This window comes from Polistes dominula, unplaced genomic scaffold (assembly GCF_049000335.1).
Source record: "Polistes dominula isolate Pdom_NZ unplaced genomic scaffold, Pdom_raw_medaka contig_32, whole genome shotgun sequence".
Classification (NCBI taxonomy): domain Eukaryota; kingdom Metazoa; phylum Arthropoda; class Insecta; order Hymenoptera; family Vespidae; genus Polistes; species Polistes dominula.
In genome coordinates, this window is record NW_028300880.1 from 3,247,269 (window position 1) to 3,263,211 (window position 15,943).

At 33.8% G+C, this 15,943-nt stretch overlaps 1 protein-coding gene across 6 annotated transcripts; it reads left to right on the top strand.

Annotated features, from left to right (window-relative positions):
- Positions 1-482: 482 nt before the first annotated feature.
- On the top strand, positions 483-14,638 carry NAT1 (N-acetyltransferase 1). 6 transcript variants are annotated; one of them, XM_089176473.1, is made up of 8 exons: positions 483-560; positions 9,827-9,938; positions 10,101-10,317; positions 10,443-11,385; positions 11,458-11,592; positions 11,666-12,552; positions 12,631-12,936; positions 13,172-14,638. In XM_089176473.1, the coding sequence occupies exons 4-8, from the start codon at positions 10,482-10,484 to the stop codon at positions 13,244-13,246; spliced, it is 2,307 nt and encodes a 768-aa protein (XP_089032599.1). In that variant the 5' UTR covers positions 483-560; positions 9,827-9,938; positions 10,101-10,317; positions 10,443-10,481; the 3' UTR covers positions 13,247-14,638. The 6 variants fall into 6 exon arrangements, with proteins under 6 accessions (XP_089032599.1, XP_089032586.1, XP_089032601.1 ...); XM_089176475.1 differs by lacking the exon at positions 483-560 and adding an exon at positions 571-730; XM_089176468.1 differs by lacking the exon at positions 483-560 and adding an exon at positions 2,214-2,358.
- Positions 14,639-15,943: the final 1,305 nt, after the last annotated feature.

Genomic DNA, 15,943 nt, shown 5'->3' on the forward strand with positions numbered 1-15,943 from the left:
ATTTTACTACGTTTGAACTTTTATTTTTTATTTCAAACAAATCGGGAATAATATTAAAGAAACTAGAGACACGCCGAAGTACTCCGAAGTCAATAGAAATACGAAATACACATCACGATCATAAAAAATTCATGCAATCGAATTAATTCATGTAATAAAATAATTTAAATTAAACAAGAATTAAGATAAATTCAAACTAATTAGAAATACATAAAAAAGAAAAAGAAAAAGGTATTCGTTAAAGGTTTATTTGTCTCAGGATATGTCTAAACTACCGTCCAGTATAAATCATCACCAACGAAGTCAAGTTAAAGTTGAAAATATTATTAAAAGGTAATAAAAATTATTTTTAAATTATCCAAAAATAGAATAAATGAATAATAATAAAATAAATAATGTTTAAAATTGAAATAATTTCGATAGAAATAATAGAAAAAGATAAAAAGTGATTAAGGTTAGTTAGTTTGTAGATGTTGAATTGATTAATCATATCGTACGGAAGTGCCCGAGTACGACCGACGGATTGCGAAAGTCTTCAGAAACAACAACCGTCGTCGGCCGTAAGTAGACGCTTAAACGATATATTTCCTTTTACTTTAGTTATAAGAAGGACCGATCTGAAACGGATCGGTTTAAGGGACTAAAAGGCGTCGGTGTCGTGACTATTAAATTTTCAACGTGTCGAGTGAATTCCATCAGGGACATAACGTGCTAGAAGATTGTCGTAAAGGTAGGAACGAACTTTCTCGAGGCTTGTCGATGCTTCCCCGTTTATACCAAAAGAGTATATATATATTGAAAGAGAAGGAACAAACGAACTTATACGATGGCGCCTAGTAAAGTAGAAGAAAAAAAAACGTTTACCAACGATTTTCTTCTATTTGATTTGTTAAAAATTCGTGCTTCCATTATCGAGCTTTCCTCCATTTCCTTCTCTTTTCACTTTATCCAATGTTTCCTGCCTTACTTCGTCCAATATTTTTATTCCGTTCGTTTCTATTTCTTCGAATCAATTTTAAGATATACCACGCGTTTATTTTATCAACGAATAAACCGCGATTGATATACGAAAACGACGACTGCCTTTCGTCGATTAAACTATCGGAATGTATAGTTTCGATTACTCGTTGGATGCCACTATCTTTTGTTTTCTCGATTGGTAAAGTGCGTTAAACTCGTGAGAGAGAGAGAGAGAGAAAAAAAACAAGTAATAATATGTGAATTTGTGTGTGCGTGTGTGTGAGAAAAAGAGAGAGAAAAAGATGAAGAAAAGGACGCTAAACTTTAAGCGTTTCATGCACCCACGCAATACTTGACGTAGTTTTACTTCTATGAATTTCTTTTCCCCCTTCTCTCTCTCTCTTTTCTTAGAATAAATAATCATACGTTCATTGAAATAAAAAAGAATCGATAGAATATTCTTTTACATTGTCATATCTTTATTGTTTAAAAGCAATGTTTACAGTATAAAAATTATTGTAATTGGAATCGAGCATGTGTTTTCTCGGAAATATTTTTTCTATAAATTCCGTTACCAACTTAATAGAAATTCTTTGAAACGCCCTCACATAGTCGTCGTCATCATCTCGCTGGCTTTGCTTACTTTTTATCGTTATAAAAGAGCAAAAGAGAGAGAGTGAGAGAGTGAAGGGGGAGATTTCATCGACTTCGGTGATAGGCGGGGCAAGACGAAATAGCACGAAGAGAAACGAAGCGTCGTCGTCATCATCGGGTTGAGACGACGCTTGGCTTACGTCAAATGCGTTTGCTTACTATACTCTCTTTATGTATAGTAATCTATAGACCCTTCTCTTTTTCTATATATACATATACATATATATCTCGATCTCTTTCGAGTGTTACATACTTCAGTTAGGTACGAGGATAAAAAGAAAGCAAATTATCTCGAGTGACAGAAACATTTCGATCGCATTTCTCTCACGTTTATTTCGATTATCTCGATATACTTATATTTTTATTTATTCGAGTGGTATTTTCTTTTTCTTTCTTTCTCTCTCTATTACTTTGTCTTTTTTTTCCTGTAAAAAATCAAATCGGCCTTGGCGTGTGTTGCTTCGTGCAAGACCGTAAACAGCCGTGCAGCAGTACCTACACACGTATCTTACTTCGTACCGTTCATCGATCATTAGCTGTGTGCTCACACGCGTGTGCACGCATGTAAAAAGAAGGAGGGAGAGAGAAGGAGAAAGATAGATATGGATGATGGTAGTAGCTAGTGTAGTTAGGTTGGCAGTACTGGCAGGGTAGTAGTAGTAGGGGGTAACCCGAACGTTCCCGACAAACGCGTTAACCGAGACTCGTGAGTTCTTCTTCGTCCTTCGAACCTGTTTGACATAGGTGCGTGTTACTCATTTCTTTTTATTATTTTTATTGTTATTTTATTATATATACTTTCATATTTACATTTTTATATCGGTTCATTGTATGTTTCAACATCGACAATTTCATGTTTAGTGAGTTTTAATAATCAATGAACATTGTGACTATTTGTTATTTACTTCACATAATCGTGTACTAATGATTAGTAAGAATGATTCAGTATTTCTACTGAATTGATAATTCAACATTTTCCTATTTACTCAATGAGGTTTTTTTTTATTTGAAATTAATTAGTATTGTCATAAGTATTACTTTGAAAAAGAGAAAGAGAGATAGATAGAACGATGGTGGGTAAATCTTAAGTTTTTATTGGGAAATTTTCCTTCCATTATTTTACTATTATAATTAATGGTACCTTAACACACAATGCATCGATCCATTCATATTAGTTTATTGAAAACTATTCTTTCTAGTAACATTAAGAGGATTTCATTACTGCATTTTAACTTTGTAATAGTTTTGTGTGTATGTGTCCATAGCTGTCATAATGATAATCCTTGAAATATTAGATTCTATATTAGTTTTAATTATCTCTATTAAAGTTTGTAGTTTACTAGTTGACCTTATCCTTAAATTTATTTTCTAAATGCATTCTTACAAGGTTGGCAATAGACGTTGAATCTCTGAGGACGAGAAAACGTAGGAATCGTTACGGTACTTTAAAGGCCAACCTCCAAGATTACCGTTACTTCACTGAAATTATTCGTCATCGTGCAGTTATCCTTGATGTTGTTTCAATTCTTTCATTATTTTTAAAAATCCTTGTATATTTCTTTTCTTATTTTTTGTTTACTTAGATGATAAAAAAACTAGTATCGAAAGAATTATAGTAGTGTTGTTCGATAAAAACAAGCGGTTGGCAATGATTTTTTTTTATTTTTTTTAAAGTTCGAGACCTCGCTTTTGTTGCTTGTACTTTCTAGAATCGGGTCATGACAAAAGAGAGAGAAAGAGAGTGAGAGAGAAGCCCGGTTTCACAATTCACCTTTTGCAACAAAGAGTATCGATTTTATCGACTGATTTTACTTACCTTCGCTATACAACACACGTCATGACACAATTATTTCAATAATGTTTTCTACAAAAAATATGTTTACGAATAAAAAATCGTGAAGTGTGTTGCACAAAAATACCTATAACCTACTTATTGTCTCAACAATAACAATAACAACAACAACAACACAAGAATTATATAGTAATAACAAATTCCATGAAAGATAAGAAGTTTGATATTAATTAAAAAGTAGCGCCATTTCTAAAGTGAATTTTTGATTGGTCGATAAATTCAACCAATGAGAAAAACACGAGAATGTATCGAATATATAAAAGAGAAACAAGCCCAGTCGACATAAGTAATTACTTGATTGGCGAGGTAGTGGTGGCTATTTTTAAAGCACATTCGTAAGGCTAAATTCACCAAAGCGGCGGCCCTGTACTTGTTCTCGTGGATCTAATTTTGGATATCGGGAAATTTTCTTGAGTACGTGTGTTATTTTATTTTCAATTCTTTGTATTCTATCTCTTCTGTGTTTTTATCATCGATCATCGAGCTTCTATGATTCTAATTCTTCTTCCAGTCTCTAGTAACTCGACCCTTCCACCGGATGAACGTCATGCATCGTTAGACCGAACGATTACTTTCCTCCTGTCCACTGTGTGTGTAGTTGTCGTTATTGTTGCACTCGCAATTTCTCATCCTTTACTATCAAACATTTCAAAGAAAATAATAGGCTACTAACATCGTTAAAACCGATAATAATAGTAATCAGACTTTGTACCTTTAAAGTTCGTTTCTAAACAGTACTAAATTTCGTGAGATATCATTGGTAGTTTCTATGCAATAGCATAGCGAAAGTTTCTGCTAACCAATGCAATTCGAACCTTGCGCTAACGTAAGCGATAACAATTGTTAAAAGTTTATTTCTCATATATTTTTACTATTAATAACTATCGTTCAATGTAGGAAATATAATGGTTTTCTCTCTCTTTCTCTCTTGTTATAAACAAAGATAAAAGATTATCGATTGAAATTTGTCTTATTTTTTCTTTTTTTGTTGATAAAAAGAGAAAACATGAAATGTTCTTTGTAGCAGTTCGTTATCTCACGTTATCTGGTAATGCAAGCCAGACGCGGCATTATGATTCATACCACTGTCTATCGTGTTACTTTCAGTGGACTTAAGTTAACGCTGTTTAATTTGATACTCGACTACAACGATAGTTATACAGCTGGCATGTTAAAATTGCAATCATTTGTAAAAATAATATATTACTTTAGTCTTTTGTTAGTCTGGCAATAAGTAATTGAACTGAATCAACAGTTTTAATATATCCGCGTTCTCGGTAAACGTTCCATTCTTCATTTTCCTTATTTACAATTCAATATTTTTTTTTTGTGATTGCATTCAATATGATTGTAATAATTTAAAATCATTGTAATCTTGAAAGATTCAATAACGATCTTTCGTGAGAGGCTGGGTTTAATGAAGCGGCCATTTTGTGACACAGATCGAATCCTTGACTCGAAGCACCATCTAGGAGCAATTCGCAAAAAGTTTTACGGTAGTGTGCACTTTATAACAACTAAAAAAAAAAAAAAAAAAACATTATTAATGATCAATTAATGAGACTATAATCAGAAATGCAAAAATAAAATTAGGTCGTACATTAGCGTCGATAAAACGCGCGAGTCCTTTGACATGACATAGTCATGGTTTTATCTATATCCAAGGTATATAAGCAGAAATTAAAAAAAGAAGAGAACTGATTCGATCGATTTAGTTATACATATCCATTCTTGGAAAGCCATATGACGGTTTCTCTGATCGTTGAAGGAACGAAAAAAGCATGACGTTTGACGTGTACGTTAGGTAAATACATACAACATCATCCATATATACATGGCCTCTTTGTCACGGTGGATTTAACAAACGCTCATCCGACTATGAATAGACGCACTGATTTCCTTTCAGTTCGCTAGAAAGACTAGTTTACGCCTATGCACGGTATATGACATGGCTACCCAGGGTCATAAGCTTGTCCCAGTTTAAACATTTTCTACGATTCTTTGTTCATAGCTTATCTAATTGTAAACAGAAAAAATATTATTAATTGTAAAACAATCTACATTTGATAATATATTATTATTAGAATTTTCTTATTATGTTTGTTTAATTAAAAAAATAAATAGAACTATATATAGCACGTTAATGTAATGAAAGGTTTAAATTGTCATTGGACTTACAAGAAAGTAGTCTCGTTTTTGACCATGAACGGTGCAAGGAGGTTGCGCGAAAGGCGGAGAGTGAGAGGATCGATAGCGATGAGGAGGTTATCGATTGGAACGTTTCCTAATGTCATGGACGAAGCTGAACGTGTCTCTCGGTTCGAGACACGAGGGCAATGTGTTCAAAAAAAAAACACTCTTATTCTTTCCAGATGATGCTATGTTTATATTAGTCACACGTTCTCCAAATCTTGTTCCATAAAATAACGTTATCATATCGTGAGAATCGATCGATGGGAATGGGAACAGGGGAATACCATCTGCGCGGACGCACATTTGTTTCTCAAATCTGCAGGTCACGAAGAACCTGACCTGTTTTCTTTTTATTGCTTAATTTACTAGCAAATTTTTATCTTCGTTTGAACTTTCGATTGAAATGCTTCCTCGTGTTTAATAGTCGATAGAAATTTGAAAATAAAAAAATGTAAGCATCGTAAGATATTAAGAGTGGCTTTAGGCATCGAGCGAATGGCAAAGCAACCCCTCTGCTTTGGCATTTCCGTCCACCCCTGAGACAGGCAGCAGCAGCAGCAACCTCCCCACAAACTTCCCCTCGACTGTGCAGAGAAGAGGCGTTGCCCTGGCGCTTTAACCGCTCCACCACCGATCCTACCTCTTTCACCCCCTTATCCGGAACAACTCCCAAAAGCGTTCTGTCTTTAACGAGTCTAACCCAAGAAATAGCAGCCAGACTTCGACGCGTAAAAATAGAATTTCGTGTTTTTAGAAAGTAGAGGTCCTGGGAAAAAACTCAAGAGAAATTTCGTTTCGTGCATTTTTCTTATCACCCCCTCATCCCTCTCATGAAGGTTCTTCTTTAAATAAATATCTTTCGTTGATACTACTTCTCGAAGCCAGATATATTGGATAGATATTTTTATTCGGTATACGTTTTAGCTCTTTTAATCTTATTCAATTCAATGATGGGAAACTTTTCGTGAAGTATCGTCGCCCATCCGCTTTATATCTTGATAAAGGTTGGCAACCCTGCTTGCGTAGTTGGATGGAAACGTATACGCGCGTGTTAGTACGTGTGTAAGAGAGGAGAACGCGCTTCTTCACACAACGACACACCGCAACGATGGTGTGGAGAGAGAGAAAAAGAGTTAAAAGAGAGGAGGAGATGTAGTCTCGCGAGGAATATCCATGGAGGGAAGAAGACAAGCAACCTTCCTTCCTTCTTCTTCTACCTTTACGTCACTCCATCGCTATCTCTTTGTCTCCTATATCACCGACACACGAGCTTCTCTTTTTCTCTCTTTCTCTTTCTATCTCTCTCCTTGCCTATCCCCACCTTTTTTTCTTTTTTTTATGTACCATGATTTCTCAAGGACCACTTCGCTTCGAAGCTGTGGTCGTCTCTTCATTCTTCTACCACGAACGTTATTCCGATTTAAATTTTTCCCAGTCTTTGAACAAATCTCTACCATCTTTTCTCCTCGTCAGACCGGTTAAGGTTGATATCTCATTCTGGAATTTTCAATCGTTTCTTGGGAATTATCAGAACGTTGTTATTATACGACTTATATGTAATTTTTTTTAGTGTCACCTTGTATATCTGAAAGTAAACGTCAAATGCAAGTATAATAATTTATGATGCACATTCCTTAACCATATATTGAGATGATCTAGTTAGCAATCTAGTTTGATTTATTTGCATAACATTCATTCATTAGAAATGATAAATACCAATTAAGTGAAAGTTATTTTCATATGTATGTAAAATGATAAATTCATTTGAAGGTTTCAAAAAATCTCAATTGCGTTGCGGAGACAAAGAAAACTTTATTATTATGCTTCTCGTGGCATTCTTTTTTTAATCTTTATTTGGTATCGCTTGCAAAATGATGTCGCACGTCATAGAGTTCTGTATATATTATCACGTGCATATCATTCACGACAAAATTAACTTCACCTCTTTATTTTCCACGTCATTGGTTTATTCAGCTAAAAGAAAAAAAGAATGTACGATTTAAAATAATTTTTAATATTCAAAGTAAATTTCGTACTAAGATCTCAAGGTATTACTCACCTCAAATAATTAAAAAACAATCATTCCACGTGCGTCGTGAATGCATGTTAACATACAAAATAATGCATTCAATAATACAAATAATTTATTCTAGATGTCTCTCTTCATTGCTGCATTGTAGGGATCCTACTGCATTGCATACATTTATATACATTGTATTTATTTTTCATAGAAACTAAACAGAATGCAGTCAAACTTTATCATATTACTCGGCCAACGGAAGTGAAAAATGAATTTTTATATTAACATATGTCGCTTGAATGATAAATCTGCACACGTGTGATATCTTTTTTCCAAGTTTTTTTCTTATTTTTTATTCGAATTCGAAGGTTTTCTTCATCCGCTCTTTTTATTTTCTTATTATTATTTTTCATTCCTTTTGTTTAGCGTAACAGCGCCACGTGTATCGATTAATCGAAGCTCGTAATGGCGATCAATTAGAGCGCCAAAATTTAAATAAGCTTCTTTTTTTTCTTGGAAATATATAATGTACTACATGTGCATGTGGCTGGAACCTGTAATAGAAATTTTGCTTTGTCATTCTTGCCACACGATAGATTAAATTAATTGGACGTGTGGTGGAAGTCGTTGTGTTATGTGTATCTCTAAAAATTCTTTGTCTAGTTAAGGAATTTCTCGTAAGAAAGTGTTCGAAGTTAAGAAGATGTTTTTATCTCGAGGAAAAAGAAGAAGAGAAAAGAAGATACAACCTCGGTTAGACTCGTACAGGGCGTTGTACTCTGGCGCGCTTGCACTTTGCAATAGTGCGTGCATGTGCATATATATATATATATATATGTTTACTAGTAGGAGAATGCGAAGAGTTGTATATACAGGGTGATTCAAATAAATTGCTACAAACTTTTATACAGGCACACAGAAATCACTAGATCCATAGTAATTTTTGAGTCATCAATTCTGGTTTATCCAACGATCCTCATTGGATAAATTTGTACAAAAATCTTGCGCATTGGAAAGCTTACAAAAAGGTGTAGAATTTGATTTGCAAAAAAATCAAACAAGCGCACTGGAAGATTTACTTTTATCACAATAAAATGTGCGTTTCGTACCCACGATCATCCGCAAGCCCGGGGTAATCTCGGTGTCATGGCGATCGGAGCCGGAGGGAGCCGACCTTCGCCGAACAAATGAAGGCCGGGATGGCCTCGGCGAAATCGGCCGAAGGGGTGAACCGAGACCGACCGAGGTGGAACGAAGGAAGAAAGGAAGGAAGGAAGAGGTCATTGACCGTCTGACCATGAGCCGCGCCCCATATACACATCTATTCTCTTCTCCTATATTATATGCTTCTCTTCCCTTCCCAATTTACTTTATAGAAGTACGACGAACCACGTAGGGAACATTTTGTTGGGGGATTCAAGTTGTTTTCTGCTTGCTTCAAGTTTATTCGAAAGTCCCTAGTCACTCTCTCTTTCTCTAATTTCGTGACCAATCATCATGTGTTTTTTGGGTTCCTCCTCCTCTTTATATTAGAGGCTTCTCTCTAGGGTATATATCCTTCTATTCTTCGTCTTCTTACTTGTACATATCAAATACCAGAAGCCATTTGATTGTCTTTTTTGTAAGCCGAAACGCTTACTCATTCTATACGCCTTCTGTCTTTCTTTTAGTTACGTAAAAGTTCGTCAAATTGTCTTTTAAAAATGATTTGTCTTTTTTAATATTTCACATGGATTTAAAAAATGATCAAACTAGCGCCATCTACGGAACAGTGGTTCTCAAATTCTTGTATCGATAATTCAGTCGATAATTTTCTATTATGATATAAAAGATAATTAAAACATTAGAACTTTATTTACTATCAACGTTGTTAGATTCTTCTCGATCATTTCTTAAGATTATCGTTCTTCTAAATTTTTAATTAATAAAAATCATCGATAAGATTCAATTATTATCGATTCTTTTTTTTTTTCAAGGAATTTACTTTACCGTCTCAGCTATTTCACCATTCCGCTATTCTGCCGTTCCGCTATTTCGCTGTTTCAGTTTTCTTTTTTAAATAGCACAGGAAATGTTGTTATATTTTTTTAATATAAAGATAATATCTAAATAGATTTATTAAGAAATATGTATGCGTTTTGTTTTAGCTTTCTAAAGGAAGTTCTGTATGCTGTGATTTATCACTCAGGGGGCCAAACTACGCGCAACAACGGACAACCCCACAGGACCGGGGGGTGCTTCTCGTGTCTCGGGAGGAAGGTCAGGGTCTACAAAAGTTACGCCTTGACAGTAACAATCATACACGCGAGCCGCTTAAAATTACACCGAAAAAAAAAAAAATAAAATCAAAACAAAAAAACAATCCTTCGTGTTGCATTGTTGTTTGTAACACCGAGACTAAAAAAATTCGATGCCTTCCAGGGACGATATTCGCTCCCTATCCACTGAGCAACGCTGGATACCTCCTTCGACTGTTAGACGCGATGCACTCACCCCAGAAAGCAGAAATGATCTCATCTTTAGAAAGGTGCGGGGTATTCTTAACAAACTTACACCGGAAAAGTTCGCAAAGCTGAGCAACGATCTGCTCAATTTTGAGCTCAACTCCAATGTAATTCTCAGAGGTGTCATATTTTTGGTAAGTAGATTTTTTAATCAATGCATTTTTAGATGATAAAGTTTTGCTTACACAATTAATGTATGTGTGTGTGTGTGGGGGTGAGATAAGCAAAGTGCACATATGACACCGAGATAATTTTTCAGATCTTTGAAAAAGCACTTGATGAGCCCAAGTACAGTTCTATGTATGCACAGCTGTGCAAACGGCTGTCCGACGAAGCTGCAAACTTTGAACCTCGAAAATCGATCATTGAAGGTCAAAAAGCTCAAAGTACATTCAGACTACTCTTACTTAACAAGTGCCAGGACGAATTTGAAAATCGTTCGAAAGCAAGTGAGGCATTCGAAAATCAGGATGATCTTAGCCCATTGGATGAACATCGCCGGCAGATCGCCAAGCGTAAGATGCTTGGCCACATCAAGTTTATCGGAGAACTTGGTAAACTCGGCATCGTGTCGGAACCTATTTTACACAACTGCATCCAAGAATTATTGCACAAGAAAAGGCGAAGGGGATCCGGGGGGTACAACGCTGAGGATATCGAATACCTTTGCCAGATTATGCGTACCTGCGGCCGTATCCTTGACTCGGATAAAGGCCGCGGACTTATGGATCAATATTTCACACGTATGAACTCCTTGGCAGAGAGCGGTGATCTTCCTTTACGCATTAAATTTATGCTGCGTGATGTCATTGAACTGCGCCGTGATAATTGGGCACCACGTAAGGCCACTACCACCGAGGGCCCGATGCCTATAAATCAAATCCGCAATGATAATGAAGATACTTCGAGGGGTAATGGCTTCCATAGACGAGAGGATCGCCTCGGAGCTGAGTTTTTAAGAAAGATGGGTCGTGGCGGATTAGAAATGGACATGGTGGGAAGTATTCCTCTAACTTCCCCTTCCTTTGGCATGCCGTCTCCATTCAGTCCTAATGGATTTTCTACTACTCCCGGAGTTGGTTATGGTCGTCATAATCAACGTAATCAACCAGGATTTTACCAGAACCAGAACCGTCACCCAAATAACTTCCAAGGAAAACACAATCAACAACAGCATAATTCATCTCAGAATTTCAATAATAGTAAGCAATTCGTTTTTATATCTCTTCCTCTTATTTTAAGATTATTATTAATTATTATTTTCCAATTAACAGATAGTACTAAGGAACTTCGCTTTAATAAAAACAAGATGCTACTTGGACATCCCGAGGAAGTGTCCCTTAGACCTTCGGCCAATTCTATGATGTTTAAGCAAACCAACATCAATCCTAATCTACCATTGAACAGTGGTAAGCTTTTTGACAAATGATCATTAAAGTATAGTAATAAACGATGGTAATATTAAATATAAAAATGGTTTAGATTTGTTCCCAGGACGAACGTCTGATCTACCACTATTGCGTACTGCCACACTGAAACCCAGTTCGCCTTTATTACATAAAGAAGCGCCTCCTTCGATTATAATTAAACAGGGACCTTTAGATAAAAGAGAAAAAGCTCGAGAAAAGAAGGATAAAGGTCCTTCCAAGGAAGAAATCTTAAAGAAGGTCAATGCCTTGATGGATGATCTTGCTAATCATACTAATATTCAAGATGCTGTAACAGCCTTTAAAGATCTGAAGATACCAGAAAGATTTTTGCGTCATGCTATTTGTACTATATACTCGAATACATTGGATCGCGGTGACTCCGAACGAGATCTAGCAGCCAAGCTCGTATTCGAATTGAAAAAAGAAAATATTATTAATGCACAACAATTACACGAAGGCTGGAAGGAATTGGTGGCCAGTATACCAGATAAAGAGAGCGTACCTTGTGTAACATCTCACGTTGCTCTTTTAACAGCCAAGGCCATAGTGGATAATCTAATATTGTTAACGGATCTTGCATCTGTAACGGAAAATGGCCAATATCATCCACTGTTTCTACTGACGCTTCAACAATTACATCGTACTCAAGGAAAAGCAAAACTCTTGCAAATTTTCAACAGCAGTAAAGTTAATTTGATCAGTCAGTTACCGGAAGTAGACAAAACGAAAGAGAGACTAGGAGAGATTCTTGAGGATCGAGAATTAACATTTTTGTGTCCACTTCTAAGGATCCAAGGAGATATGTGGCGTCAAATACAAACTGATCCAACTCCAAATGCACTTTACAAATGGATCAAGGAGAAATTAGATCCGTTACATTATTGCGATGCCGCGTTCATTAACGCACTAATGAATGTCCTTCTTAAATACATAACTCAGGTTAGTAGATAATAAAATATTTTGTTAATATATTAAATAAGATGATACGCTATGAACATTTTTATCTGTTTTAAATAGGAAACAACATTGGCACCTGGTGTCGACAAAACTCAGTTTCCTGACAAAGATTTGGTACAAAAGGAACGTACGTTGTTGCGTAAATATGCTGGCTTTCTTGACACATTCCTTCACGCCCTTGAGTCGCAAGTTACAGCTCTCCATGCATTACAAGTATTTTGCTATTCGCAAAACTTTCCTAAAGGAATGCTGAGAAGATGGTTTGTGGCACTTTACGAATTTGGAATCATCGAAGAAGATGCCTATAATAAATGGAGAGAAGATGTCACCGATGCTTATCCTGGCAAGGGCGAAGCATTGTTCCAGGTAAGAAAGAATGATAAAAATCTAATTATAATACTTAAATTCAATCTTTATTAATAATCTCCCGAAAACAACAACAACAACAACCTTTCTCCTTTGTAAGAAATATTTTCTGGTAGCAATATCTCCAAGTGTGTGTCTCTCCATATATATGTAAGATGTGTATAAATGTGTGTTGTAATTAAAGCATGTAATTTAGAGTAAATAACAATGTGTTATATAAATAATTATTATTTAGGTATACCGTTGGTTGCTCTGGCTTGATAATGCAGATTCCGAAGAAGAGGAACATGAAAATGATGAAAATAATTAAATAAGCAAAGGCCCGGAGAAGAAAAATGTTTTTTCAGACACCTATAATTTGGAATAGGGTTTATATTATATCTATATATATATATATATTACTGAACCACAAAAGGGGCTTCAGTTTCACTGAATTGAGTTATCTCCACTCAGTACTATCACGACATCTTGTTAGTCTGTCGAGTTTCTCGTATAAAAAAAAGGCTTTCTAGATCGTGTCCATCATTTTTTTTTTGGATATGTGACAGCCTTCGAGATAATCATGGCAGACCCCGTAAAACAAGAAGTTATAGAAAGATTTTAGATAATTGCATATTAATATGATTTATATTAATATTGGGGATCCAGCAGACATCATTAAAACGCCGTTTTGGTTATCGGCGTATAAATGAAAACGAAAACGAAAATGAAAATGAAGATAAAAATAAAGATAAAAATGAAAATGAAGATAAAAATAAAGATAAAAATGAAAATGAAAGTGGAAAAGGAAATTGAAAACAAAAAAAAGAAAACAAATGGGTATGAAAAATGAAAGGAGAAAAAAAAATTAGTCTGGTGAATTTGTGTTGTCCGAGTTTTTGTCAAGTATTTGTGCATGTATTGCGTTTTGTAAGTCTATTTTTTTTTTCTTGTCTCTGATGCGACAACTTGCGAGTCGCTTGTTATCTCTGTGTACCAGCCTTTACATTTATTAAGATGAATTATTACTGCTACCTATTATTATTATCATCATCTCCATGATTACTATTATTATTAATATTATTATTATTATTATTATTATTATTATTATTATTATTATTATTATTATTAATATTATTAATATTATTATTATTATTATTATATTATTATTATTATTATTATTACATTATATCATTATTATTATTATTAATATTAATAATATATTATTATTAAAATATTATACATATACAATTGATTATGGCTATAAAGAAAAAAAATAATTACATTTACCATTTATTATATCAAAAAGATACGAATATCATACACACACAGGCAGGACTGACTCAGTAGAAAAAACAAAAAAACAAAAAAAAGTAAAGAAAGAAAAAAAAAGTACATAAAAGCTCGATAAAAAAAAAAAAAAAAAGGTTGCAAGTAATAACTTAAAACGCAGAGATTTCACGATAACGAGACAAATGTCCTGAGTCAGAGAAAGAGAAAGAAAGTGAGAGAGATATATATATAATACTTTAAACGACCGACTATAAAAATCCATTTTTTGCTGTAATATCTATTTGCTGCGGCGTGATTCTAATAAGTACTAATCATTTACCAATTATATTAACAACCAGCAGCCAACATCACATCCACGTAAACGTAATAAACGTAAAAAAATAGCAAAAATTAGTGACACGATTAAATCGTATTTAAAAAAAAAAAAAAACGAAAAATGAGGAAAAAAAAAGAATAGAAAAAACGCAAAAAAAAAAAAAGAAAACAATAAACATACCTTGGTGTAATTTATTACAGATGGTTCCATGTGTGGTCCTGTCTCTTTAAAACCGATCGCCCTTTTACCTTCATTTCCCATTTTACAGTAATCCTTCCTCCTCTCTTTTCTTGTTTCCAATCGTTGGAATACAAATTGTTTTTCTAGTTTTATAAATTTGTTTAATGAGCATAATTTTGTTTATCGTTTAGTGCAATATTTGCAAATTGAAAGATTGTTGAAAGAGAAAGAGTGAAAGTAAAATAAAAAAGGGAAATGAAAGGAATGATAATGGGACTAGTAAATAAACGTTTTAAGTATTTTTTTTCTGCGGTATGCAGCTGGTCGTAAAAAAAAAAAAATAAATAAAAGTACTTATGTAACAAGTTTAGCAGCTACTAAAAAAGAAAAGAAAAAAAATCGGTTACTATTATTACTGTATACATTTTCATTTTTATAAAAGACCAATGTTAAGATCGTACGTATATTATATATATATGTATATATATATATATATATAGTATACAGGTATAATTGAAAAATATTGGCACAACGATGATTTGGATAGATTTTTGTTAATTTAATATCCTCATAAAATAATACTAATGTATATATATATATATATTCTGATTATTATTCGAGAATCTGTAATTTAATACTTTTATCGCTGGACTTAAGAGAGAAGAAGAAGAAGAAGAAGAAGTGGTGTTGTATTTAAAAATGGTCACCGTTTATTTAAATGTATGCCTTATTTACGATCCGCGAAATTTTCCCGACAAAATTTCCATCTAATATTATATTTCAATAGTTTATTTAAAAATAATAATAATAATGTACTTTGTGTAACGTGCATTATTATTAGACTGAAAAGAAAAAGATATTATTAAAAAGAATAAAAGAAAAAAATCAATCTTCAAACAAGACACAGAGAAATAGCATTTAAGACTCGCTCGAATAAAAAGAATAATAACAATTACAATTACATTCGAGTTTCTGAAAAAGATAGAAAAAGAATATGATAAAAAATAATAAGAGAAGATTTAATCACCGTATTTGTATTTGATAAAATAATTCGTTTTGTCCCTTGTTTTATAGTCTTTAGTTTTGAACATGAAATAATCCCTCATTTCGAATATGAAATATAATTTTCATTTATCCATTCGTATATTGTTATTATTATTATTATTATTATCGTCTAATCATCATCATTATCATTATTATTATCATCATTTTTTTTTCATTATAAAAGCTATTATTATT

Coding starts and splice junctions, on each gene's coding strand:
- NAT1 (XM_089176460.1), top strand. CDS start 10,090: ATGCCTTCCAGGGACGATATTCGCTCCCTATCCACTGAGCAACGCTGG. Junction 11,386..11,457: donor ATCTCAGAATTTCAATAATA/GTAAGCAATTCG, acceptor TCCAATTAACAG/ATAGTACTAAGGAACTTCGC. Junction 11,593..11,665: donor TAATCTACCATTGAACAGTG/GTAAGCTTTTTG, acceptor AAAATGGTTTAG/ATTTGTTCCCAGGACGAACG.